The sequence below is a fragment of the Choristoneura fumiferana genome, chromosome 6 (genome assembly GCF_025370935.1).
Source record: "Choristoneura fumiferana chromosome 6, NRCan_CFum_1, whole genome shotgun sequence".
NCBI classification, from domain to species: Eukaryota; Metazoa; Arthropoda; class Insecta; order Lepidoptera; family Tortricidae; genus Choristoneura; species Choristoneura fumiferana.
Genome location: NC_133477.1, coordinates 10,822,360 through 10,848,237, shown reverse-complemented (window position 1 = coordinate 10,848,237; position 25,878 = coordinate 10,822,360). Strand labels below are relative to the sequence as shown.

At 36.6% G+C, this 25,878-nt stretch overlaps 1 protein-coding gene across 2 annotated transcripts; it reads right to left on the bottom strand.

Annotated features, from left to right (window-relative positions):
* On the bottom strand, positions 1–25,878 carry LOC141429028 (uncharacterized). Of its 2 annotated transcripts, XM_074089171.1 has the most exons (6): positions 25,652–25,878; positions 19,087–19,136; positions 9,438–9,584; positions 5,176–5,408; positions 4,110–4,249; positions 1–2,408 (listed from the first exon to the last, which is right to left on the bottom strand). In XM_074089171.1, exons 3-6 carry the CDS (start codon positions 9,574–9,576, stop codon positions 2,288–2,290), a joined length of 633 nt encoding a protein of 210 aa, XP_073945272.1. In that variant the 5' UTR covers positions 9,577–9,584; positions 19,087–19,136; positions 25,652–25,878; the 3' UTR covers positions 1–2,287. The 2 variants fall into 2 exon arrangements, with proteins under 2 accessions (XP_073945272.1, XP_073945271.1); XM_074089170.1 differs by lacking the exon at positions 19,087–19,136 and having other exon boundaries at positions 25,652–25,877.

Sequence of the window (25,878 nt, the reverse complement as noted above, 5' to 3'; positions counted from 1 at the left end):
TCATTTTAATTATGCACGTTTGCATTTCATTGTAAATATATTACTTAGTATATTGAATAAACTTTATCAGAAACAATATCCAAAGTTGTGGACGATTTTCACGAACTTCCTTAGACTTTACTGGTACAGTCAGCAGCAGAAGTAAGAGAGCGGTTGTGGAGCTCAAAATGATGTAAACACTCTCTTGTTACCTTGGCCGTAGAGTCGTGTGTAGATTATTTTGAGCACTGTAACCGCTCATCCCCTTCTGCTGCTGACTGTACGTAGTACACGGTTCCATGGTAAGAATGAGGCTCAGTAGGATCATATAAGTTCAAGCACTTTATATTTGTCCATCAATGTAAGGTCGTAAATGAAAATAAAATTCAAATCATACGGTGAATGAATCCATCCTAGCCTATATATGTCTCACTGCTGGGCACAGGCCTCCCCTCAGAACGAGAGGGCGGTGAAGAAATAAATCTAATTAATTATGAGCTCGTAGGTATAAAAACCAAAAAAAGCTTCACCTAACGATTTATATAAAAGGAGATGAATTTCAAGACATCAATTTTCTTCAAATTACGATTAAATTAAGTACAATACAGCCTTTACACCTACAGCTCATATTTTAATTTATATTCATATGTCATCGAGCACATGACACACATCTACAATCATGGTACATATCAACTAATAAAGGATGACTTAAAGCATTTTGACATTGGCACTGTCCACAAGTCAACGATAGAGCGAATAATGAGTTTTATATTATGCAACACATTGGTCAGCAGGTAGGTAGGTAAGTCTTACCTATTCACAAAATATATTTCTCATTCCTATCAACAAAATACTTTTTAAAATACTAAAAATGCAATAACTCTTAACCTAAGGAAATTATAATAATTTACTACACTTATTATTATTACAATGGTAACTATTTAATGAGATTGAACAAAGGTAATCACAAAAAATCATAAATTTAACTGGCGCCTTATTCCGTGGCGTAGTGAATTAATTCGTCTCTACAATGTTATTTCAAATACTCTTTCGCCCTCCCCACTAACTTTATTCGTACTTCTGATTATGTAAATGGCTGTTATCAACTAGACTGCAAGTTATTGGCACAGCAAGGGAGAATTTTACGTCGAAGTGCGAGGAAATATTTATTTAGAAGAAACGCAGTTTGGTAAATGTAAACATCCTTTTGTATAAATGCTTCCTTATATAGCTTCTGAGTGTGAAAGTATCTAATAGGGCGACGCGCTTACTCAAGGGAGATCAGATTTCAAATTCCCGACACCCTAGTGACCGCGTTAGTTCCTCTTTCACGTATATTAAATGGCCGTTTCAATACAGCTTGCACATAAGAAAATATTAATTAAGTATACTTCCCTTGAAATTCATTAAGCTGATTGTATTGAAACTCACATTTTTTTTAATACATGATACATTTTGCCAAGTGGTTTTTATTATTTGCTTCTTTGCTTAATATTTTATTTTATCTTGGCTTGGTGTTACAAAAGATATCCAACTTCTAAATCTTTTTGTTCAAAAGGTACGATAGGGAACCCTAAACAGTACGATGTTATATACAAACAAAACTTTTACATAAGATTGTATACTTTAGGACTGGATCTTGCGCAGGGGACGAGCTAACGTAAGGACGAATCGCAGAGGTAAATGAAGATCGAAACTAAAGAGTCGCCAGAGGAGAGTGAGAAATGTGCTGTAATTTGCAGCTTGAGAGCGTGATAACGATAACGTAAAAAAGCAAGTAGACATAAAGTGATAACACTGGCGATTTGTAGGTGAGTTTGAAAGTGAAGCCAGCGCGCAACGAGCTTACCGCGAGTTAGCTACGTATAACATTTAGGACACTATATATATTGTACACTCGCGGCGAAATCGTTGCGTGGCGCGCTCGCTTCACTTTCAATTCGCCCACAAATGGCCAGTGTGATATCGCTCTGAGTGACACTGTGCCTCGCACAACATTATCATACAGACAACCTAACAGACAACTAATTTGATTCCATGGAACCTAATCACAGTAAATAATTTTATTTGTCTAAAACAATGCTTATCGAATGACGTAAATGTCAAAATGACCAGGTTCTACGGTTGCCAAGGATCAAATTTGCAATCTTTCTTTTTGGGTAAGACAGATCGAGACTCACGCTCGTGTTAATCGCGCAGAACTTTAGCTCGTTCCCAGTTTCTAATATGTAATTTAATCGAGAGCATTAGTGGAGTCAGGCAAGGCATTGTTTGGCAGACGAGCGAGATTGAGGGTACGCTGTGAAGGTCAGAGGCATGTCCGGACGCTTGACGTTTCTTCCGGTTCTGGATCGCTTGGCTCGTTGTTGTTCTGCTCCTCTCGGCTTAACACGAAAGCTGGCTCTACGTTTTCATCATCACCGTTAAACCTGATAAAAAATAAAAACACTGAGCAAAAATGCTAAAGCCCACACACACACACACTAAGTATACAACTAACACACACACACTAAGTATAGCAAGAAAAATCCTGTAAACAAGTTGGATTACATTGCGATTGCATAAAGCGAACGAGTTTGAAGTGGTCAATTGAGCGCCTCAATTTGACGTGCCCCTGCTTCAATGCAACTTGCACGATTTTTCATGCTGGTCTATAAGAGTGACAGTTTACCTGTGGACATGAGACTATAAATATCGAAATGTAAGAACTATCACTTCATGGTACGTACTTCATTTCATTATCTATCATCTACGAGTTGGAATTACTTAAGTGAAACTAGAATACGAATTGTTAACCTTTTCGACGCCAACGACCTATACATATATGCAAAAGCAACCTTCGTTCAATTGTGTTAAGGTAAAATTTTAGGCATTGCAATAAATGCCTGGCGTATGGGTGATGTCTTTTGTATTTGACGTGGCGGCGAAAAGGTTAAAGATAGTTCTAATATAAACAAAACAGCATACACTACATGACATGCAGTAGGTAGGTACCTATGCGAAATAGTTTTACTTCAATTATTCATATTTACGTCAGCAGCAGAAGTAGGTGAGCGGTTGTGGTGCTCAAAATGATGTACACTATTATTACCTGGACAGTAGAGTTTAGTGTAGATCATTTGAGCACCGTCACTGCTTATCCACTTCTGCTGCTGACTGTACAACGATTTCATCGATTATTGAATGTGTTACTTAATAGATCTAGCTTTTAAAATATCTACTCGTACCTAAATTAACTCCTTTTGACTGTATTATTCTATACTGTTTACGTAGTGGCCTATCTTGGAGATTTAATTCAAAAACAATGCAATGTGTGTGGTCTTTTAACATTCTTATATTTTCGTTTCTTTTTAACCCCGGACGCAAAAAAGGGGTGTTATAAGTTTGACCGCTATATGTGTCTGTCTGTGGCACCGTAGCTCTTAAACGGGTGAACCGATTTGAATGCGGTTTTTTTTTGTTTTTGAGATATATTGAACTTTGAAGTGACAATGTCGGGGTTCTCCAACTTTTCGTTGGTTAAATAGGTTATGTTTTGTATCTACAATTAATTAAGTAACCATGGCGAAAAAAACCTACATTTACTCTTAACTGTCACGGCTCGTAAGGTCCAGTGTGGCTACTACGAAATTCTAAAATCGAAGTTCGTATCGTACCGTCCCACCAACGCGCGAATTTCGTAGTAGCCCTGCTGAGGCCGTATTGTCAAACGCACTGACGTTCGCGATCGCATTCACTATATCTCTCTACCCTTGTCTTATGCCGTGTGACAGAAAGAAGTGGTGAAAACGATTGTGATTCCACGTTTGTTAGGCAATAAGGCCTCTGCTCACAATGCACAGCTGTGGGTCTTATACTGACTAACTTAGAATAAAGCTTGAAATCTACTGACAGCGCAGGCGGAGCGGTGCGGAGCGCCGCGGAGGCGGTACCGGTTGTAATATTCGAGCTAACATGAAAGAGGCCATACAGAATACCGCGCCACGCTTATTTCCCGCGTGGTATTCTGTGTGGCCTCTTTCATGTTAGCTCGAATATTACAACCGGTACCGCCTCCGCGACGCGCCGCACCGCTCTGCTTCCGCTGTCAATGAGTTTTTAGCTTAATAGTAAGAATCCTGATAACTTACTGGTATCGTGGGACTTCACCTCTCATAGAGCAAATAGCATTAGTGAGAGCCTTCACGTAATTTTTGGCAAGAGTTAATGTCTCGATTTTTGAAAGACTCCTATTGTCTTTTTTGACGTGGGGTATTACCCGTCGGAGGTCCTGAAACGTAAAAAAAAATATACACTGGAATAGATTTTTATAATCAGTAGGGTTGTTGAAAGAATACATCAAAAAACACCATGATATGTGTAGGTAGTGCGAGTTCGTACTAGCCTCGTGGCACTCGTGGCTAATATTTCTTACTTTCAAAATTTTATTCAACCAATATTTCATTCGCAGAGTGTGAATTAGCACTAAGGGCTTCCATAAGGCGAATAACTTTATTGGACTCAATACGTTAGAAAAGTTACCAAATCGGTAAAAAAAATAAGCAGTCTTCTCTTCTCTCTCTCTCTTCAATGTAATAAAATTTTAATTCTGATTTTCTTGATTTTCATTGCTAATTATCCTGGCTGCAAACGCTATCCAATACCAAAAATATACATAACAGAAATGACTACAATGAGACTAACAACCCTTTTACGGGCTATGAACGATAGATGGACCTAAGAGTAATGAATCTTTTTCGTGCTTATTAAGGATTAACTTATAAAAAAACTGTCTTTATAAAAAAGTGTCTTTGAAGACACCACTGGCCACTACACTCATCAAAACTGCCGAGGGATATTTTTATCCCTTTCAGTATAGGCATATTTAGTACTAATAAGTCATCATCATCATCCCAGCCTATATACGTCCCACTGCTGGGCACAGGCCTCCACTCAGAACAAGAGGGCTTGGGCCATAGTTCCCACGCGGGCCCAGTGTGGATTGGGAACTTCACACACACCATTGAATGAATTGCTTCGCAGGTTTGTGCAGGTTTCCTACTAATAAGTATTACTAATAAGTACTAGTAAGTAGGTTTATACTTATAAGTATTACTGAGTAAAACATCGTCTAGAAATAACTAATATCCCAAGACTTTTTTTATTGTGTGACTATGTATTTTAGGTACCCATACCAATGAATGGAATAAGGCTTACCTCAAACGCGCGGTTAAGTGAATGCATGCGCATACGCTCCCGTTCATTGCTCTCCAGACGCCGCAGATTCCGCTCCCGCGCGGACACGCCGCAGCGCCGGCGTCGGACCGTGCCAGTGCTGCTCACGGTGCCGGACGCCGTGCCGGACGACGAAGATCCGGCCGCCGCACGCCGTGTCCGGCAACCGCGTCGAACCGCTACTTCATCGCTACCGCTACCGCTGTCGTAGAATTCTGAAATCATAGTGCATTCACGGTTAGCTTGCTTATGAAGAAAGAGCTTTTAAAACAACGAAGCTGCTCCCGACTGTAACAAGGTTTTTTTTTAATTATATTAGAAGAGCGTGCAAGCGGAATTACATAATAATATATAGCATGATCAGATCAGATTAGTCACAAAAAAAGAAGACTACACAAGGCAATAAATTTTTTTCTCAAAAATATCCGTAAAAGTTGACATTATTCTTTACATATCAGAAGATGAAGTGCATAGTTTATGGTCATTGAAAAATTAAAAAGTTAAAAAGATTGCAGGCGCGCTAGCTCGCCTGCAATAATGAATTAGCGCGCCTGCAATCAGTCACAATTTTTTTTTAAAGTTAAAAAGGCCATGGAAATGTTGGCACAAGTCGTATACAGCCAAGTCTAATGGCCAGTATCAGATATTTTGTTGGAACTCCGGACTTTTTCTATTGGGTCTGAAACAGCTTGTGGTGTTTTCGGTGTAAAAATACACCTGCAGTTCATTTTTTAATGAAAAAAGGCGGGAAAGCATAAGAAAAATATTGGAATAAAATTAAATGTTATAATATATTTTGAGAAAAAGTTTAATCTATTTCAAAATTATTCGCCATTTTTGAGAAAAGCTTTATATGAGTCTCGGCTGGAATAGTAATTGCTGGCTTCGTATTAGTTAAACGGACTCGCAAGCTCGTCAGTTTAATACTCATACTCAGCCAGCAATTGCCTACTTCCAGGCCACGACAATAATCTACTATTAAAATCCGCATCAACTTCAAAACGACTCTACATGTTCAAGCTGACACGAATGAATTTAAACGTAATGATATGAACGAAAGTAATGTCACTTGTCACTGTATGAGTGCCGTTCTTATATAGAGTCCCGGAGAGATTAGGAGAGAGATCGATTTTATATAATAAACAAGTGCACAATACTTTTTAACCGACTTCAAAAAAGTGGAGATTCTCAATTCGAGTGTATTTTTTTTTTGTATGTTTGTTACGCGATTACTCCGCCAATTGTGGGCCAAATTTAAAAATTCTTTTTAAGTTCTAAAGGACATACTTCCGAGGTAGTCCCATTGACACCAAGTCAGGATCTGATGATGGGATCTTAGAGAAATCGAGGGCAACCCTCGAATTTGAAAGCGCACCTATAGTGATTTTGGCATTTTAACATCAAGTCAAGTATTTACATTCAGAAAGTATCATTTGGTGAACTAGATCCTGATAAAGAAGACCGCAGGTACTGGTACTCTGTTATAAAATAATATAACTAACTATGCTGTGTTTGAGCTTAATGGAATCGTTGTGAGATGCACTTTGGCTACAAATCACTAAAAACTATGAAAAAAAAAAAATTAACAAGAAATGGATCCGACTTCATAAACCTTGAAAATAATTTCCTACTAATTTGAAGTCGGTGCCTCAGCACGAGCCAGCAGGAGTGATTGAAGCCCAATATATAGTATGTAATACGTGAATATTTAGTACACATATGTAATCATGAAAATTACAGTGTCGCAAATTAAGTAAGTACTTTATAAATACCTATCCTATCGGCGTATGCACCGGTTATGTTTACTATTTTTTGCGGCCTGGCGTGCGTTTGCATATTTAAGTAGGTACCTATTAACCTTCTGATAGCTAAAGAAGGTATTATACGAGTATGGACGATCGAATAAACGGTTAGGTACATGTTTGAATATCGAAAATTAAAATAACGAAAGTTTATATTATTGAATGGTAAGATAACCTACATCCAATATATCGAAAATGTAATTATCTACAAAAGTGACATCAAAAGATATAAATATCGAAGTACAAAGTATCGAAGAACAGAATATCGAATATCCTATATATATGTGAACTATCACGTGAGAGGGTCGACGAAGCTCCGTGAAGCGCCTATTCTGCCCACTTGGGCTAAATGGCTATAACCCTCGGACCTCGAAAAATTAAATTTTATATAGGTACCCTTTGCGGGGAGAGGTTACAATAGAGAGATCTCTCTCCAGACAGATGTTATGCTTATGCCTGGGGACCGAAGTCCAAAGGAAGAGCGTTGGAAGTTGTATTTATGCATCCGGATGTTGGAGTTTCTATGTTTGTTCACTAGATGGCGCTCGAAGTCGCTACACCTTTAACATAAAGACAGGGAAAAGGACGGATATTTCATATTTATTACGAATTTTCTAATAAGTAATTACATAAATAGCAATTGGACAGCTAGCATTATGTGACCGTGAATCGCTGTGACGCGAACTGCACTGTACGGGTATCTTCTAACAGGGCTTTAACTTGCATAAAATGATAATTACTTCAACCTTTTAGTGAAAACGCATCGTATCAGTATAAAAAGCCGTGGTGGCCTAGTGGTTTGACCTATCGCCTCTCAAGCAGAGGTTCGTGGTTTCAAACCTCGGCCCGCACCTCGTTTTTCGAAATTCATGTGCAACATTACATTTGAAATTTACTACGAGCTTTACGGTGAAGGAAAACATCGTGAGGAAACCTGCACACACCTGTGAAGTAATTCAATGGTATGTGTGAACTTCCCAATCCGCACTGGGCCCGCGTGGGAACTACGGCCCAAGCCCTCTTATTCTGATAGGAGGCCTGTGCCCAGCATTGGGACGTATATAGGCTGCGATGACGATGATGATGATATCAGTATCGATAAGCTGGATTTGCCGTATCTTCAATCTGGCTGCAACTGATGTCATGGATCACGGGCTACGTCACACAGTTTTCGAGGTCACGAACAACCGTGAAACTACGTATAGCATATATGTACGCACGCAATGCAGTGTACTTGAACGGTTCATTTATTTTATTACCTAATGTCTACGCAGTTTTTTTTTCAGCCGGATGAATGTATGTGCCTATATATATAGATGGGAAAAATTCACCAAAATAGGTATTTTTAAACTAAAGATACACAAACATTCTAAGGATTTTAGGGCCGATGAAAACTTTGCTTGTTAATTTATTTCTAGATTGTTACGTATATAGTTACTTACAATTAGAGTATGGTAAGTTACTGGTTTTTTTAAGTTGAAAAATTTAACCACGCTTACACAGACAAGAATATACTCGATGTACGACAAGAAGGAGGGAGAAATAAGAGCCTATAACAACTCATTACAGTACAAGGAATACTTGACCAAGGAACACAGTTAGATACAGGATCTATCAGTTGCTTTCAACTGCCTGCCTAATAATTTAAATAATAATGAGTACCTAATTATCTCATCCAATGATTCTCCAACTTCCTGGTTGTTATGGCAAAAAGTACATCGCTAGTGCAATGGCTGGCCAGACATCCTAAAAACGCTTTCTGTAACAAGTTAGATGCTCCTCAACCTTAGCATTACGTGACACGACTGCACGCTTGATAAAGTATTTGCGTAAGAGCACGAGTGCAGACTAATCGATTTGTACGCACGGCTATGGGCGATTTTCGTAATACCCTTATCTACTTCGTGCTGTTCGACTTCTACAGAAACATTAAAATGTTGATTTTAAACGTTTTATAGCCAGACTCAAACTACTATCGAAAGATCAAATTTTATTATCTGGTTCTTTAATGAGTCAACGTTGCAAGCGTGTAGGTAAGTAACTAGGTATTTGTAGTGCAAATGCAAACTGTGTGATAAGTAACTATGGATATGAATTGATCTAAATGAATGAAATAAGCTGGCCCCGCAATAATATTATCGATAGCAATTTTTTAACCTTGAGAAAGTACCGCACGCGTTCTCGATGGCAGAGATAGTAGGTAAGGTACACTGAATTTCAGAATTGACTAACTATAAATGACATGTTGAACAAAGAAAATCTTTAGTTTTATGTAAGTAATCATAAGCAACCAATCAAAAGCTCCGAAAATGAGCATGCATAGAGAAATATACAAAACACAGTATAGGGGTAAATATTTTACGTGACGTTTAGAATGCAGTAGTGGACGAGTACGTGTGTTTAAAATGAGGTCTACAATAGTATTTCGTAATACCTACTCACCGCCAGCTTGTTCTATCTTCACATCGCTGTCGGGCTTGTTCTCGTAATACTCGGACGTCTCGTCGTCGTAGCACAGCATCATCTGGTCCGGTGACTCAGCTTCGGAGCCTCCGCCCTCCGCGCTGGCCCACTGGGGCATTTTGAGTTCTGTAATTAATAAAACATATTTTTTACTAACTTTTAGTGTGTATAGGATATAATTACACGTTTATTTATCAAAACTACTTAAGCACAATATAAATAATAATAAATCGTAAATAAATATAACTATAAACTAAATCTCTTCTGGTGTTGCAGGTGTCCAGGGGCGACGGTAATCGCTTACCATCAGGCGATCTGTTTGCTCGTTTGCCCCATATTCCATAAAAAGACAACAGGCCCCGTGGCATGGTGCCCAAAAAGCTGGCAGCATTCCCTCGTTAAATAGTGATGGCAATTCGTTGAGAGAGATAGCTGCCAGCCCTTTGGTCTGCAGTAGAGTCGACCAGGTGCTTTTGCACTTCTTTAATTGGTTTATGCCCTCTTGTTATGAGAGGAGGCCTGTGCCCAGCAGTGGGACGTATATAGGCTGGGATGGAATTGGTTTATGTGCGCCGGGACCCCATGGACACAGGGGTCTCAAAACCGACAGCAACGAGACCCTGGTACCTATCTATACAGGTTGATTCCGTGGTCATGACCAAGAGTGAAAGGGGTGATGATCAGCCCCAAAATCGCAAAAAAACATATAATCAAGGGATAAGGAAAAGTTGCTCAGTGTGAATCTCCCCATCACCCCTTTCACTCTTGCTCATGACCCCAGAATCACCCTGTATACATATAATAAATCTGTAGAAAGTCAGTGTCTGTGGATTGGACTGAATACATTATAATTATTCTATGTAGTTATGTTAGGAATATACTCGCTTAGTCTTCGCCTCAGCAACCCATGTTATCGTTTTACTGTTAAAACCCGTGACTATAATAACGATTTAATGTGCCCCTTGACAGCCGTGTCGAGAAAAAATGAATTACATTTTTTATCTTGTACTTAATCAATTGTACAGTCATATTCCATACTTGTCCGAAGTTTATTAGAATAGGATTTGAAATTTAAAACGTTGAGACGAATAGTAATCTGACGATAAATAGTTCAAACTTAATCTATTTGCAAATAGCAATTAAATTTTGCACGAGTAATTAATTTTTAAAAGGCGTTTTTCAATAAAAGAGCCAGTTCGAGAGCGTTAAGACATTTATTGTAGAATAAAAAAATATAATACAAAATAATCTACGTACGATATGTAGTATACTATACATAAACCTAAGTCATTTAGCCTAGTGCCAAAGCCTATCGTGTTATGCTTAGCAGAGTTCCCGAGGCAACTAATGACAGGCTAACAGCGCCAAGGAGGCGCCGCCACCGCCTGGCGACACCGCACCCTCCCCCGTAAATCCTATAACCTCCTACAAACGAACTTTACAGAACAAAAAAGCACGCGTGAATTACGTATATTTCTTTTAACTTGCGCTTTATATTTTTGGATGTTAAACAGTTCGTTTAGAACAAAGGTTACAGTCAATTTTCACCGACTTCTACTAGATTCACTTGAAAGTGGTACTAACATGCAGTTTGAATGACAATGCAAGTACATAGTTGCACAGTCAACATAAAAATACAATCATCAAAAACTTGTGATGTTAACAAGTTTCTTGTAAATCAAGATTTTAATCAAACATAATCGTATACCATCGTCTAGAGAACTTAGCGCGGGAATTATGCTGTAATATTTCCATTTAAGATTGGTTTACTAACTGCACTCCTTTATTTCTGTAACTTGTCATCTTTTATGTATTATCCTAAGTAACTCAATAAAATAATAAAAAAATGGCTTCTAAGAAAGGTTATACCTGATTTTGGCAATAGACGACTTCGTCATCTAAATTTTTTGGGGGTTAAAGTCGCATGTAAATCTAGTGCAGGTAATTCATAAGCAATTAATTACAATAAGAAAACTTCAAAAACTTATGTTGCTGTAAAATCAACATTTATGTGTTATATATTTATTGTATATAGTTAGGTATTTGAGGTTTACATATGCATTTATATTTATTCAAATGTTTTGCTCTATTTGTCGATCCTTGTTTTTTGATTGCTCCTCTACCACTCAAAGGTTGACTGGCAGAGATCCCTGCAGGGATAAGTCCGCCTTTGTACTTAACACTTTACTTTTTATGTAACCTTTTTGTTTTTCCTTTTTGTACAATAAAGAGTATAAACAAACAAACATTTAATTATGATGAGGAATCAACTTAACGTGTGCCACGTGGTATGTTACCTGAGCGTGCTACGTGGCATTGCTACGCGATACTTACGTGCTACGAGCGTTTGGGCAAAGACGGGCTAAACCCTCAATTTTATATCCTCTCGGGTGACGGGCGACAACTAATGCAGGGATGGCAAACGAATGGCATCAAAATAATTCAGGCACACCACTCATCATTTAATGCATGACTTTCATTTATAGTTTTTTTTTTCGTCCATGCTAAGTACTACGAAGTCGAGAATCATTGAGAAGCAAGTCAGAACCAAGTTTCATAAAAAACTGGTACATCAATAAAGGTTCGCCATCATCATCAGGAAGTTAGTTTAATTCTCTTTTATATCCGTTAAACAATAGAGAACGGTAGTATTTGAAAAAAGTAGGTGACAGGTACGAGCAAAGAAGTACCTACTTTAAAAAACAAATTAATATTCCTCTGAACATATGCAGTCATGATTGAATTAAAATTTTGAGAAAATACCCAAGCAATTATACAAGTCAATATAATGGTCACCTTCGCCTGTCATTTGTTACTAAATGGTTTGCTCTTGTACTGCCATTTGTTCGTTGTACTCGTATTTACGAGTATTTTGTTGGCATGAATAATTTTGTGAAATAATACAAATTTAATTTTAAGACGGATCAAATTAAAACCGTTTACTGATAAGGTAAAATGTCTTAAATGCCTATATGTTTATTATGTATTGCTCCTATATTTCAATTTGTTGTTGGAATTTAGAACGTTAGATAAGGATTACCAGTCACTAGGCGGTATCTATTCTATACATTCGCACGAGTCGCGGCCCGCAAAAGCACGTGTTTAATTATCAGTGCTAGATCGCAACTATCTAATTTAGCTCGTATTTATTATTAAGACACGAGGTGCAGTAACTGTGGAATGAACTTTCGAAATATAATGTGTACCTTACCTACATACCGATTGGTAGACACATTATAGCGACCCCGCTACAATGTAACCATAATCAGTAGCCAACTCTAGGTCAGATAGATTAGTAGAGTAAGTAGGTTTGATTTCAGGAATGAGGAAAACCTGTGATTGACTTATAAAGCTTTGATTTAAGACCAGTTGTCCAAATTTCTTTGTTCGCACTGCGAACTACTGGGCATTTTCCCTTTGTTTCCACTTGTACGCAGTGCAAAAAACTTGGAAAAAATCTCAGTACTTTGCCGTGCGAACAAATGGGTGTAGCAAACCTAGCAGTCTAGTCTACTAGGTAAGGTACTGGCTATGGTTTCGAAACCTGGCTGTCTATACTTACCACCACCCCAGTCTATATACGTCCCACTGCCGGACACAGGCCTCCTCTCAGAATAAGAGGGCTTGGGCCGTAGTTCCCACGCGGGCCCAGTGCGGATTGGGAACTTCACACACTCATGGTAAATTTCAAATGTAATTTGGCACATGATTTTTTTTGGCTACTACTATCTAGTAAGTTATAACTATATTTAGCTGGCCAACCGTGGCAACCGTTTTTATATATTAAAAATTATAGAAAAAATTCATGAACAAAGAGTTACATCGGATTTTGTGTACCCGGTATGATCATCGAGACCACAATACGAACCAGTTAGCGACTATTCCAGGTTATTGGTTTCATAGATTAGTTAACTACCTCGGATCGAGGCAAGTGGGTTGTAAGTACATACTTTAAGCTTTACTCGTACATTATGTTGGAACAACTACCTGTGAATATGTAGTCTTATTGCAACAAACAAAAAATAAAAAAATAGAGTGTGAAGTAAACGAACATTTTATTTGTACGTTGTCGTCGCACTATAAGGTTTTAAGATGTAAACTTCTGCATTTCTAGTTCGTGTACCTAGTATCTACTAATTCTAAAATATAGCATAATGCGACTAGAATATTAAAAGATATAATTATAAAAAAAACAGCACGTAACAAAGCCGCAAATCCGCATGCATTAGATGTTGCGTAAACGAATATCTTGATTCCGACAATTCACTCCAACTTAGAGATCATTAAAACAATGAACGGGGCTATTATGTAAATCTTGTGAATGATACAAATCGTATTTTTGCATTTTACTTGTCTATCGCAAGTATTAAACGTAGCCAATGGCTAGCGTATTGCCACGTATTGTTTTAAAACTGTTTTTTGCACAGGAGTAGTCAAGTTTTAATTCATCAGGGATTGTTACTGGAGAGGGGGGGTTGGGGATATCAAGAAAATAAAATATGGTCAATACAAATACAATGGTCGAAATCCTCCCTCGGCTACGCCCGTGGCTTTAAAAGCATCGCCGAATAGGAAAAAGATATATATACCTACTAAGAGTTAAATGAGGAAGAAGCGCAAATTTCAAGCATGTAAAGGATACAGGAGGTTGCCTGAGTAATCAAATATTATATAGGACTAAAATCTAAAATGTCGGATTAATAAGCTAAATAACCTGGCATGTCCGTAAATACGACGGAATTCTGGCTACCGTATACTAAATCGCGTGATAGCCCGAGTGCATAGCCTCGGCACAGTAAGGAACTGACGATTGTTAAATAAGTACTAATCATGAGTCGTTTTCAATACCAGTAAACAATATCAATCAACTTGCAAAAATTAACATATTCGGTAGTAGAGGAAGACACAAAAGTTTGAAATAGTATAGACAGAATTATTTTGAGACGGCTATTAAAAAAAAATGCATTATGGTAAGTAAAAATGACTATTCATTATAGCTCTTATTGTTGGACACGAATTATTTACTTAGGTTTCCTCCAACAATCGTTATTGTTTTAAATCAAACATAAAATGCTTGCGTCAGACGGCCAACCAAACACCTGATTTAATACAAGGCGTTGATGCCTTTTAATTACAAAACATTGGAACAAGTTTGAGCGCAACAAAAGATCACACAGACAGTTCTGTCTATAATTCATTGAATAGAAAAAAAAAATATCTAGTCAAAAAGTTAAGCACTTTGGCTGAATCTTTGTAATCAACCATAGCATTTTCAGTTGTACGGTTTCTATGCAACATAATGCGCCTGAGGCGTTTTTGAAAAGTGTTTTTGAAAACTATAAAGATTGTCCAAAAGTAGTATAGGTACGACAAACTTAAATGAGAAAGGTGGGCAGATCTTTTACCAAAATATAAAAAATGTCTTTAGTAAAAGTCTCACCGTTTTCGAGATTTTTTTTACCAAAAAATAATTAGTTTCGAATATCGCAACCCGAAATCATAATGCAGGTAGACATTTTTCAAAAAATCAGAAAAATCATAATTTCTCGCAAACGGTAAGACTTTTACGAAGCCAATTTTTTATATTTGGTAGCAAGGCTCGGAACCGGTTTATAAAATAGCGGTAAATACCGGTTTATTTCGGTTTAACTTTCATAAGAACGCGAACGTTTTTAAGAACTTAACTAAACCGGTTTATTCGACGAGCGACAGCTGGCCTGCTGGCGGCGGGCGACGACGTTTATCCTGCGCCGGAATAAACCGGCTTTTATTGTTCTAATCCGGTTAATCTGACAAGATCTTTATGGAAATGTTCCCTTAAAAACCGGTTTAAAAATAACGGTTTGGCGAACGAAACCAAAATGAAAAGGTTTTGCGCCAAGTACTTACATGATAACGGTTTGGAAATTTAACCGGTATCCGAGACTTGTTTGGTAGATGACCTGGCCTTCTATCTCCCATTTAAGTCTCATTTTTTGTCGTACGTACTACTTACGGGACACCCTATACCTACATTGCTTCAAAACTACAACTGAAATAAAATTGTAGAATCGTAATTTTCTAGACTTCATTTATTAAATTTTCATCAGTTTATATTAGTATTTAAACACATATTATAATTTCAAAAATGTTTCCCGTCTCTTTTCAAAAAATATGACCATAAATAGAGATCAACAAAACTGTCGATACAACACATCACTTCTGTGCTTATAATAATCACAAGGATCATACGTTTGGCATTTGGTTGACATTTAACGGTAATGTCAGCAAGTGACGCTGGCCGTACGTCAGTAGGCCTGGCCACCAGCGACCTTCGCAGAACTGGCCCAGACACTTTCACCTTGCTCACCATTCTTAGCCCACTTACGGTAATCAAAGCCATTGTTGAACTAACAGCTCTAGAGCAGACGTTGCATAAGAAATTAAACGGAAAAATGTGGATTAAGTATTGCATTGTTATGCTGATGGATGTAACTTTAAGGTGACTACAGACAGACGGTACAATTTTAGATTTAAAAACACATAAACTTCTAATGTGACATCACAATATTGCGCTGATAGGGCACGCAGAAGAGGCTGCTGCCCGTCTTCCGGATTCTCCATTAGTCGTTTTCTGCACCACCCAACGGGATGAGATGGGGGAGGGATCTATCCTCGATCTATCTTTGTCCGTATACCCCACGAACAACCGATACACCATCTAAGTAATACTGTGGTGTGAAAGACATTGTTTGAAGTTTTATAAGGTTTAAATTAACTTTGCGAAATAAACTCATCCATTTATTGAGTGTTTATGTATCAAATACTACGAGCAAAGAAAGGCTGTTTATGAGTGAGAAAGAAATAGGTATAAGAAGTATCTCGAAGTGAGCTTCATTAGGTCGTCAAGCAGTCTTTCATTGTCTTTCGCTCGGTTGGCATAGTTTATGCTTATAAATCAAAGGTGCGATACTATACTATGCACCACGCAGTGATAGTCGGCACTCGAGGCCATTAACTAATTTTAAGGATTTTTAAGTGATCTCATGTCCAACTTGAATTAAACTCTCTTTACTATTTTATTGTCTATTGTATTGTTGTGTGTTTATTTATACCCAACGCGAGCACTTTGTAAAAATAACCTAACCATAAAAATTTGATTTTAATACAACCTTTTTTTGCTGACTGTACTTTTTGATGACTGTACTTGAATTGTCACCCAAACTTTTTACTTTTTTTATTACTTTTTATTTGTTCCTTTTTCGGTTTATTTTTGTCGCCTTCCGTGAAGACGCCAAGTGGTCACAGCGGAAGACCAGCGTTGGCCCCTACGGCCAACACTATGCTAAGCTGAGACCGCTTCGCGATTTCGCAAATACCTACTTACTACGTACTTAATACTTCTTTTTTTTCCTGTTTAATGTAATTTGCAAAGTGCGAATAAATATTTCTATTTCTATTTCAAACTACATTTGCATACCAAATTTCAAGTCGATGCTATTAACCGTTGAAGAGTTCCGTCCAGCGGAGACGACATTGGCTGGACTACCAGGATGTCACTACTAGATTATTGCATTGTCATGCGATTTACATGAGTATTCCAACTTTTAAGTCAATCTGACTACTGGAAGTTGGTCTAATTTAACTTGCAAGATTTGATTACAGACAGACAGACCGCCCCCCCCCCCTCTATATACGCCTATGCTCGCTATTATATTCCGCCCGTCTCTATCCTTATATTTACACACGACTTAAGTAAATTTAGTTAAAATTAAGATCAGATATTCGTTGAGTTTACTTTAGATAGCTACGTAACCGCACGCGCTTTTATCGAAGAACGTGTATATCAATATGTTTTAATTTGAGTACACGCAGGCTGTTTTGAATGTCGCATAATACAAAATGTATCAGCTGGCTAAACATTAAACAATTCGAGTAATGTTAGTGATATTGTTATGCTGTCGCATTAAGGTCCGCCTGTTTCAAGGTTATGCTGTATGTAGTGAAGTAGTTTAAATGTGCAGTATTTGGTCCACTACATGTTACATCATCTACACTATAATACAGCAATCCACGGTGTTGTACTAATTCATGGAGTGGCCTATTTCAAAATGGGGGTTTATTTAAAAATGTTGGTATACATCTTTGAGTTGGAATTTTGTTGCGTAAAAAATGCAAAGTTTGTACAAGGTAGAGGTGGGACAAGACATCCGGTTGAAATCAAGTTCCTGTTGCAATAAAACTTTGATAATTAATATACTTACACTTATGGTCGTTGAACGACGAAGTTGGACTCGCTTGTAAGTAGTCTTAATTAATAATTCTTAATCATCATCCCAGCTTATTTACGTCCCACTGCTAGCCACAGGCCTCCTCTCAAATTAAGAGGGCTTAAGCGGTCCCGTCATCGGAACCCACGGTCTTCTGTTTGAGAGGCCATAGGTCAAACCAGTAGGCCAGTATTAGAACTAAATGGGTGTGATCTGTATATGTTATGGACCAAGTGATTAATAAGGGTATTATTTATAATGCCCGGGCATTATGAATAATGACAAGCTACACTGGGCAATTATTATCTAAACTTCACTATTTATCACATTGTCCAGTCATTATGAATATTGCTACACGACCGTTGGGGAATTTGATTACAACTGGTTTTTGGGAACTGAAGTCTGATTCAATCAATTGGAAAATTTATAAGTGCGTCGACGAGCGCAGCGAGGAGGAGCGTGTTAAGTTCAACTGCGACCAAAACAAAACTAGAATTTAACTCAACCATTATAGATAACTTATTTTACAGATTTTGATAGATATTTAATTATATAGGTACATCTATGAAACGAAGGAATTTTCAAACATAAAAATAATAGTAATGAAGCACATATTTTTATTACTCTGCCCAATAGGTGATAGACATTATATGTATAATGCCCGGGCAATTTAATTATTTGAATAGTTATTATCAAATTGCTATCTCATATTGGTCGTTTTTCATAATGCCCGGCCATCATGAAAAATGACCGATTTATCACTTGGTCCACAACATATATACCTCACGATACTAACGCCATCTAGCGATATTTCGCCTGTCGGAACACCCTCATTCAACTAAACTTGAGCGCATATCCTGTTATGTAAAGTGTATACCTAAGTTAGTATGTGTCACTTTACGACTTATAATTGTATACTGACTCAACGCTCTTATGTATTCAATAACAGGCACTATGTAATAAATAATAAAACAATAAGAAGACTTTTGCATTTTTGGTAATGGGAAAAAATGTAAGTATCTATTTTTTATTATTATTTTATGATCTTATATATAATATGATGTATGAAAAATAATATATAACATACAATTCAAAGAGCGGAGATACTTTTTTTGGCTTATTTCTCAATCTAAGTTTTTTTAATTAAATATTTTATGATCTTAGATCGTGGGGATGTGATTTTTCGTTTAATAAACCTTATACCATTGATCTTGTTAAAAACAAATGATATTTCTCATTCGTTGAGCCTCTGGAGTTCAACGAGGGACAAACGAACATAATTTCAATAAATATCGATATAGGTACGTCACCAGTAAAAGTAGGTAACCCAATAATCAAAAAGCTCTTTTTCTTGTGAACTCTAAATCTTGTGTACCCACCTAGATCTTTTTGTACTCTTCAACGTTGCTGCTTTGGTTGCTGACTGTACCTGCATAAGGCAAAGCGTTTGAGATACGTCAGTAGTTATAGTTATTAAAAAACATCCATTATATTATATTTGAATGGGTGTATAACTTTCGAGAATGGATTGAGCCTCAATCGTAGTGGGTAACTAGAAGAGTAAGACATATTTACATTTCAAAATTTTCGAAAATATGCTCTTTAGTACCTTGTATTATTTGAAGTCCGATCGAAAAATCTTCACACCATCTCGATCTATTTATGTATCTTATTTTATAAACATACCTTGGTACTAATTATATGTAGGTAGGTACAATTAGTGAAATAGATAGTAGATAGTCAGAACATATTTAAGATGACCTAATTTTAGAGAAGCTCAATATTTCGGCACAGTTGCATGCGCCACGATCACGAGACGATCCAAACCTGTATTTAAATCATAAAATTAGTAATGACCGCGATAGTCTAAAACATTGTGAATTATACTTTAAAAAGTTTAAACTTTTTTATTTTCTTTATTTTTAGTTATATATATTTGCCCATCAGTGGGACACAGCTATAGGCTATATTTACTTGACTTTTTATTTGATATCCATAAAACTGTACTGTATGTATCCGGGATATTCATCTGTGCTATATCTAGTACGCAGCATGTAAAACAAATAGTGAATTATTATACAATAGGTAAAGTTGCCGGCACACTGGCGACGAAATATACTTAATGGTGGGCGTGAAGTTCCCAATCCGCACTAGGTCCGCGTAACAACGGCCCAAGCCCTCTCATTCAGAGAGGAGGCCTGTGCCCTGTAATTGGACGTATAAGCCGAGATGATGTTGATGATGAGGTAAAGTTCAACAAAGTGACCGTTTCAAATCTACCTGATTCAGAAGGGTTTAATATTTAATTTGCTGTCTAATTGTCTATCCTAAACTTAAAAGACTTAAGGTTACCCGGGGCAAAAGCAACTTAAATAAATAGTATAATCATTTTGCCGCCCTCTACCATGATAATTAGAAGGGTTGTACAAACAAATATACCTACCCAATTGCTCACATTTCAATGAAAGGTTTCAACTTCAATTACACTACAAACTGGCTTAGGTTTTCCAATTATGTATTCATTTTATTGTTCCACGGAAGTAGTAATACATAGTTACATTCACCCCACCGAGAGGTTAATGTGACTATTAGTTATAACATTGCTGTAATCACTAACTATACATTGGGGGATAAGAGTACACTTACATTCACGCAAGACCCATCCGAAGATGGTATCTAGTTAGGGCTCAGTCTCCAGCAAATTCTTGTTTTAATTTTTATGGGGTAAATGTAAATGCTCAGAGAATTAGTTCGCTGAAGTGGCGTTAGGCTGGCCACGTCTGTCGCAGGACCGATGAACGATGGCGTTGACGAGTCCTCGAATGGTGACCACGGACGGGAAAACGTAGTGTAGGGCGTCCTGAGGCACGGTGGACGGACGACCATAGGAGGGTCGCTGGCAGCGGATGAATGCGAGGGGCTGAAGACAGTGTTGTGGCGCGCCATGGAAGAGGTAGGCTGATGATGAAATGTAAATGCAACTATCTTCCATAGTGGCTAGGGTTGGTATACTACTTATCGGTAAATCTTTGTGAATTAAATTCATCATTTTTTCCTTTTTTTCTTTGACTATTATTTTACTTCCATGAGCTCAGTATTTGTTGAACTATTTAGCTATGCAGCTTGAATTTTGATTGCAATTTGAATTTTTTGCTATTTCTAACCATCTAAATAACGTTCTCTTTTTTTTATTTTGGGCTTAATTTTTTTTATTTAAACTACTTGATTTGTCTTTTGCTCTGAAGTCTTACATGCAGATCTTAAATAGTAATAAAATATGTGAAAATCACTTATCGAAATATCGACACGGGACATCACTAGCGAATGGCATTTTTCATACAAAAATATGGGGCTATGGGGAATAACCCCATGTACCCAAAAAGTTGAGGTTATTGTAACTATATCAATAAAATATTAATTGGAAGACCTACAGTTCAAATAAATATCGTCACTGCTTTGAAAAAATCTCGTATCTAAAATCAATATGTCAACAAAATTAAATCTTGATGTAATGTTCATAAAGTTCACTCAGAAAAATTATCTATTTGAGGTACGAGTTTTCTTTAAAGTAGTGACGATATACCAAAAGCACTTACGTTTAATCTAGCTTCTAGTGCTTTAGGAAGAACTTATTTTTTTCCAGAAAACGGCTTGTAATAAACACACGATACTGCAAAGCGTTGCTTAGAATGGCGGCTGATAAAATTTGCTCTGTCGGTACAACAGTGAGCGATCTAGGAACGCCATCGGTGTTTTATTTTATAAAGCAATGACTTTATTAAGCTCCAACCGATGGCTCTTTTTACAAAAACCATTACATTGAGAGAAACTTCAATTAGTTACTTCAGCTTCAACCTCATAGTTGCTTTCGCCCCGGGTGACCTTACATAAAACAAAATAAAATAAATTAAAACCTAAAACTAAAAGAAATCACTTAAAGAGTACCCCTTTGGAAAGGTCCCGAAGATGCTGGTAGCGTTTCCTCTTTGAATAGCCAAGCTAATTCTTTGTCCAAGGAAGCTGCCAGCTCTTCGGTCCCTGAGGGCCTAATCAGAAATTCAAAAATTTAAGTTCGTATCGTGCCGTCTCTCTCACTCTAGTATTAAATAGTATAAGCGTTAGAGAGACGAAACGACACGAACTTCGATTTTCGAATTTCGTAGTAGCCCTGCTGTGACGTCTACTAACCTTTTCGAGATTTCTTTAAAAAGTTTCAAAGCCCCCACGGACCAAGGGTCTCGACACCGAATAATTTAATGCGTATTGTAAAGTTATGACTGTAATTGGTAAATAGTATTAATATAAATATATTTGCTGTGACCTCTGGACGATTTAAAATTGGTAATCATTAATCAATCTACCTGCTTTAGTGATGATGGAAAATTTTACAAACCGGTGATTTACTTACATTAGGTACATACGTCGATGGAACCAATCAACAGTTTGCCTGAAAGTTAATGTAACAATCCTAAGCCGTCGTTCGGCTACGAGTATGACGTGGTACGAGGTACGAGTATAATGATAATAAAGCGTAAGTGCGAGAACGGAACCACCACAGAGCGAGCTAGTGGCAGATTTTAGAAATTATGCTTGTGAAATAGAATAATCAATCGAAAAAGGTAAAAACTGTCTTTTGTTTAAAATACGAATAATTCAACTTTTTTATAAATATAGCTCTATCGATACTATCGATTATTCCACCAATGTAGAGGTCGAAAAGTTATACTATCGATGAAGTACGCAGTAAGCAGTAGTATCGGAGAACTACTGCTGTAATTATTTTACTGGGTCGGGTGAATATTTTATTCTAACGATATTTTCGTAGTGTCAGCGCTATGTGTCGAATAGTATTTTCGAGGCGTGATTTCAATGATCGGCCCCCAGTAACAGCAGTCGAGCCCGGCCCCAACGAAGTCGAGAGTGAAGGCACTTTCGCTAGTAGCCGCCATTTCTGCGATCTCCGCCTTCTATTTTATTTTGCTACTGTTTTTTGCGTACCTAACCTAAGTTAAGATAGAATAAGACTTTTTAAAAGCCATCCAGAAATGACTCGTGTCGAATTGATGCATTTTGTAGATATTTTTTAGGTATGAGTCTAGATTAATAATTCACCCTCTTTTTCGTTCTGCCTTACATTCAGTGTTTCGCTTTAAACCTTAACTTACTTAACCCTTAAAGTTTAATGGATTTAGCATCAATATTTATATTGATAGAGGTTGAAGTATAGAAGGTAAGTTTAATCTTTCGTGTTTTTTTTCTACATCTTATCCATTGTAATACGCTTTTATATTTTTCTCACATTCATATTATTTATATGTATGTTGGTATAACAAAATAAAAAATAAGCTATAATAAGTACAAAAGACAAAATATTACTTAGGTGCCTACATTAGTCTATATTACCTAAGTAATATAGACTCTATATTACTTAGGTAAGTAATATAGACTAATTGTACCTAAGTAATAATTCGATGAGAAGTTACTGAATATTTAAAATTGTATACTTAGTATTGTAATGATAAAATCGGACTTCAGAAGTATAGTGATAGCACATTGCGATAATCCACTGCAGAGAAAAACAAAAAAAACCGTAGAGGTGATATTTAGAGTTTACCAAAATAACGTGTCGTATAATTTAACCTCTGATAGCCAATTTATTGTTTAAGCGATAGGAATGAATGAATAAATCAAATTGATAATGCTAAGACGAGTTAATATATATAATGAATTTATGGCGGGATTTTTCTTGATTAGAAGATAAGTTTTCGGCAGCGACTTCGCTCTGTTATGTTATGATTATGAATTTTGAAAGGCCAAATCCAATTTTCATTTTGGTTACATACACTGTCAGTTACGTATTTCTATGCCAATCAACATTCTTAATAAACATTGAAAAGTAATTTATATCTTAGTCAAGTAATTTTTAAATCGTAGATTGAGTAGGTAACTAATGTTAGTGCTACAATTAAACGTAATAACGTAATAAGTTATGTATTGCAGAGAATATTTTTATAAGAATGGTTACTTACCTACTGATATCTTAGCTGTTTCCATCCAATCTGATACTTACAAAAATATAAAGTTACATAGGTAAATATTAAGTTAGTTAGAAATATTAGGTTACCTATTTTTATAACCATGTAATTCCTAGACAAAGCAATAATAAGCTAATCTAAGGAGAATAATTCATTTTGCTTAGAATTAGAAGCAAGGTTCTGCTAAAACTTGATATCTATAGATATAGCCGTGTAAAGTACACTATTTGAAATACTTACCTATAATTTTGTACGGAGAATAATTGGTAACCTACTTAGAAATAAATCAGAATATACCTTGCATGGCAAACCTTGATAATGCTAAGAGGTAATTTTAACTTGATATCTCTAGTTTTTCCTAAAACGGTATCAAGTTTTAACATACTAATAATAATAGACGGTTTAACACATAGTGTTATACTTCATTTTAAAGTTCACTGCGTGTCTAAATTTTGTATTATATTAATGAAAGTATAGAGTTTCAAAACTTTATTGAAATACACCGCAACGCCATACGAGTCGTGATAAGAGAATCACGATTTATTCGTAAATAATATTTTATAAATAATTTTTCACTTCTCATGCTCTTAAAAGGTTACTTAAGTTTCTGCATATCGGGACTAAAGCTCCTTTTTATTCTCTAGGGATTAAAGTATTTTTTTTTAATTTACGTTGAAAACCACTAAACAGTCAACACGGTGTTTGCGAATCGAGGATTTTTAGGCGTGGAAATAACCTCAAAATGACAACTGTGCAAAAATGTAAAAAAAACACGATTTAATTTCATGAAACACAATTAATGATAACGAATATGAATCTATTTAAGTTCATTAAGGATTAATTCATTTTATTATGCAGAGTTAAATTAGTTTTAAAATAGTTTATAATTTTGAAAAATTAAGAGAAAATAAAATTTTTGTTGGCTAAATTGCAAGCTTCACCATAAACAATAAAAGAAAAGAAAAAAAATGCGCAGCAATTTTTATTTGCTAATTGAATTTTGAACAGGTGGCCTTTCCATTAGTTCAGCGTACGTTTTTTAAAAGTAATATTGTAATTTTGAACAAAACATTGTTTTTTTTCCTCGCTCTGCTCGGGTGGTCATTATGGCTTGTTTTAGTCCCTTGTTAAACAATCTACTATTAAGTACTTCAAGAACGTGATGCAGTGATAGAGCCAATAACGTATAAGATACTCGTATTTTGAGTTCCAAATTCCAAGAATCGCATTGCAGGCGTAAGGTAGGTAGGTATTTAATGTTATTTTACGATTATCTCCGTGGCACTTGCTTGTGGCTTTTATGGAGTACTTTTAAAAAGTCGATAATGTATTTTAACGAAAGTTTACATAAAATTCTCCGTAATTTATGTGACAGAACTGTCACACACAAGAATCGTCATAAAATGACTCTACCATTAATTAGTTGTGACGACTTGTGTTGCAATAAACATACATAAATACTTCAAAGTTTAGATTACATAGTGTGTGTGAATCAAACCTTAAAGTAATATTATAAATCTGAATATATTGATTCATCTAAATAGATAAACACCGAAAGTCACTAGATCGCCGTTGTACCGTTCATATAATTTATAACTAATGAAAATTAACAAATAACACCCGCAGAAAATAAGTAGCTGACAGAAAAATCTATGAAGGCATAAATAAGTATAGACTTATCTTTAAGTATGTTAAGACTCATTTAAAATTGAGATGATTACAAATATTGATCAAGGCTACCTGCAGTAACGTTTTGAAACAGAAAATTTTCGAATGCCCTAAAATAAACTGCAGCGCACTTAGCTGTCAGGTTAGTCACGTAATTTACCAACAAAGAGTATGCCTTTCACTTAGCATTCGGATCGGACACGTAGACTTAATTTTGATTCTGATTACGAATAAAACTTACCTTGGGATATAGTTGATCGGCTTAAGGGCTCACTTCACAATTAAATTCACAGTGTTATCATGGTGTTCGCGGGATGGTAATGTAGGGCGAAAGCGACAGTTTCCGCGAGCGGGCACGGGTTGCGAATTTGAATCGAGTAAAAGTGATGGTGGCACGATCGCAGTTGCACTCACGTCCGCCACGCGCCTCAGAGTGGAATGGAGTGGAGGCTGGTGGCGGCGCGAGCC

Coding starts and splice junctions, on each gene's coding strand:
- LOC141429028 (XM_074089171.1), bottom strand. CDS start 9,576: ATGCCCCAGTGGGCCAGCGCGGAGGGCGGAGGCTCCGAAGCTGAGTCA. Junction 5,409..9,437: donor GAAGATAGAACAAGCTGGCG/GTGAGTAGGTAT, acceptor CTATGATTTCAG/AATTCTACGACAGCGGTAGC. Junction 4,250..5,175: donor CACTTAACCGCGCGTTTGAG/GTAAGCCTTATT, acceptor TTTACGTTTCAG/GACCTCCGACGGGTAATACC.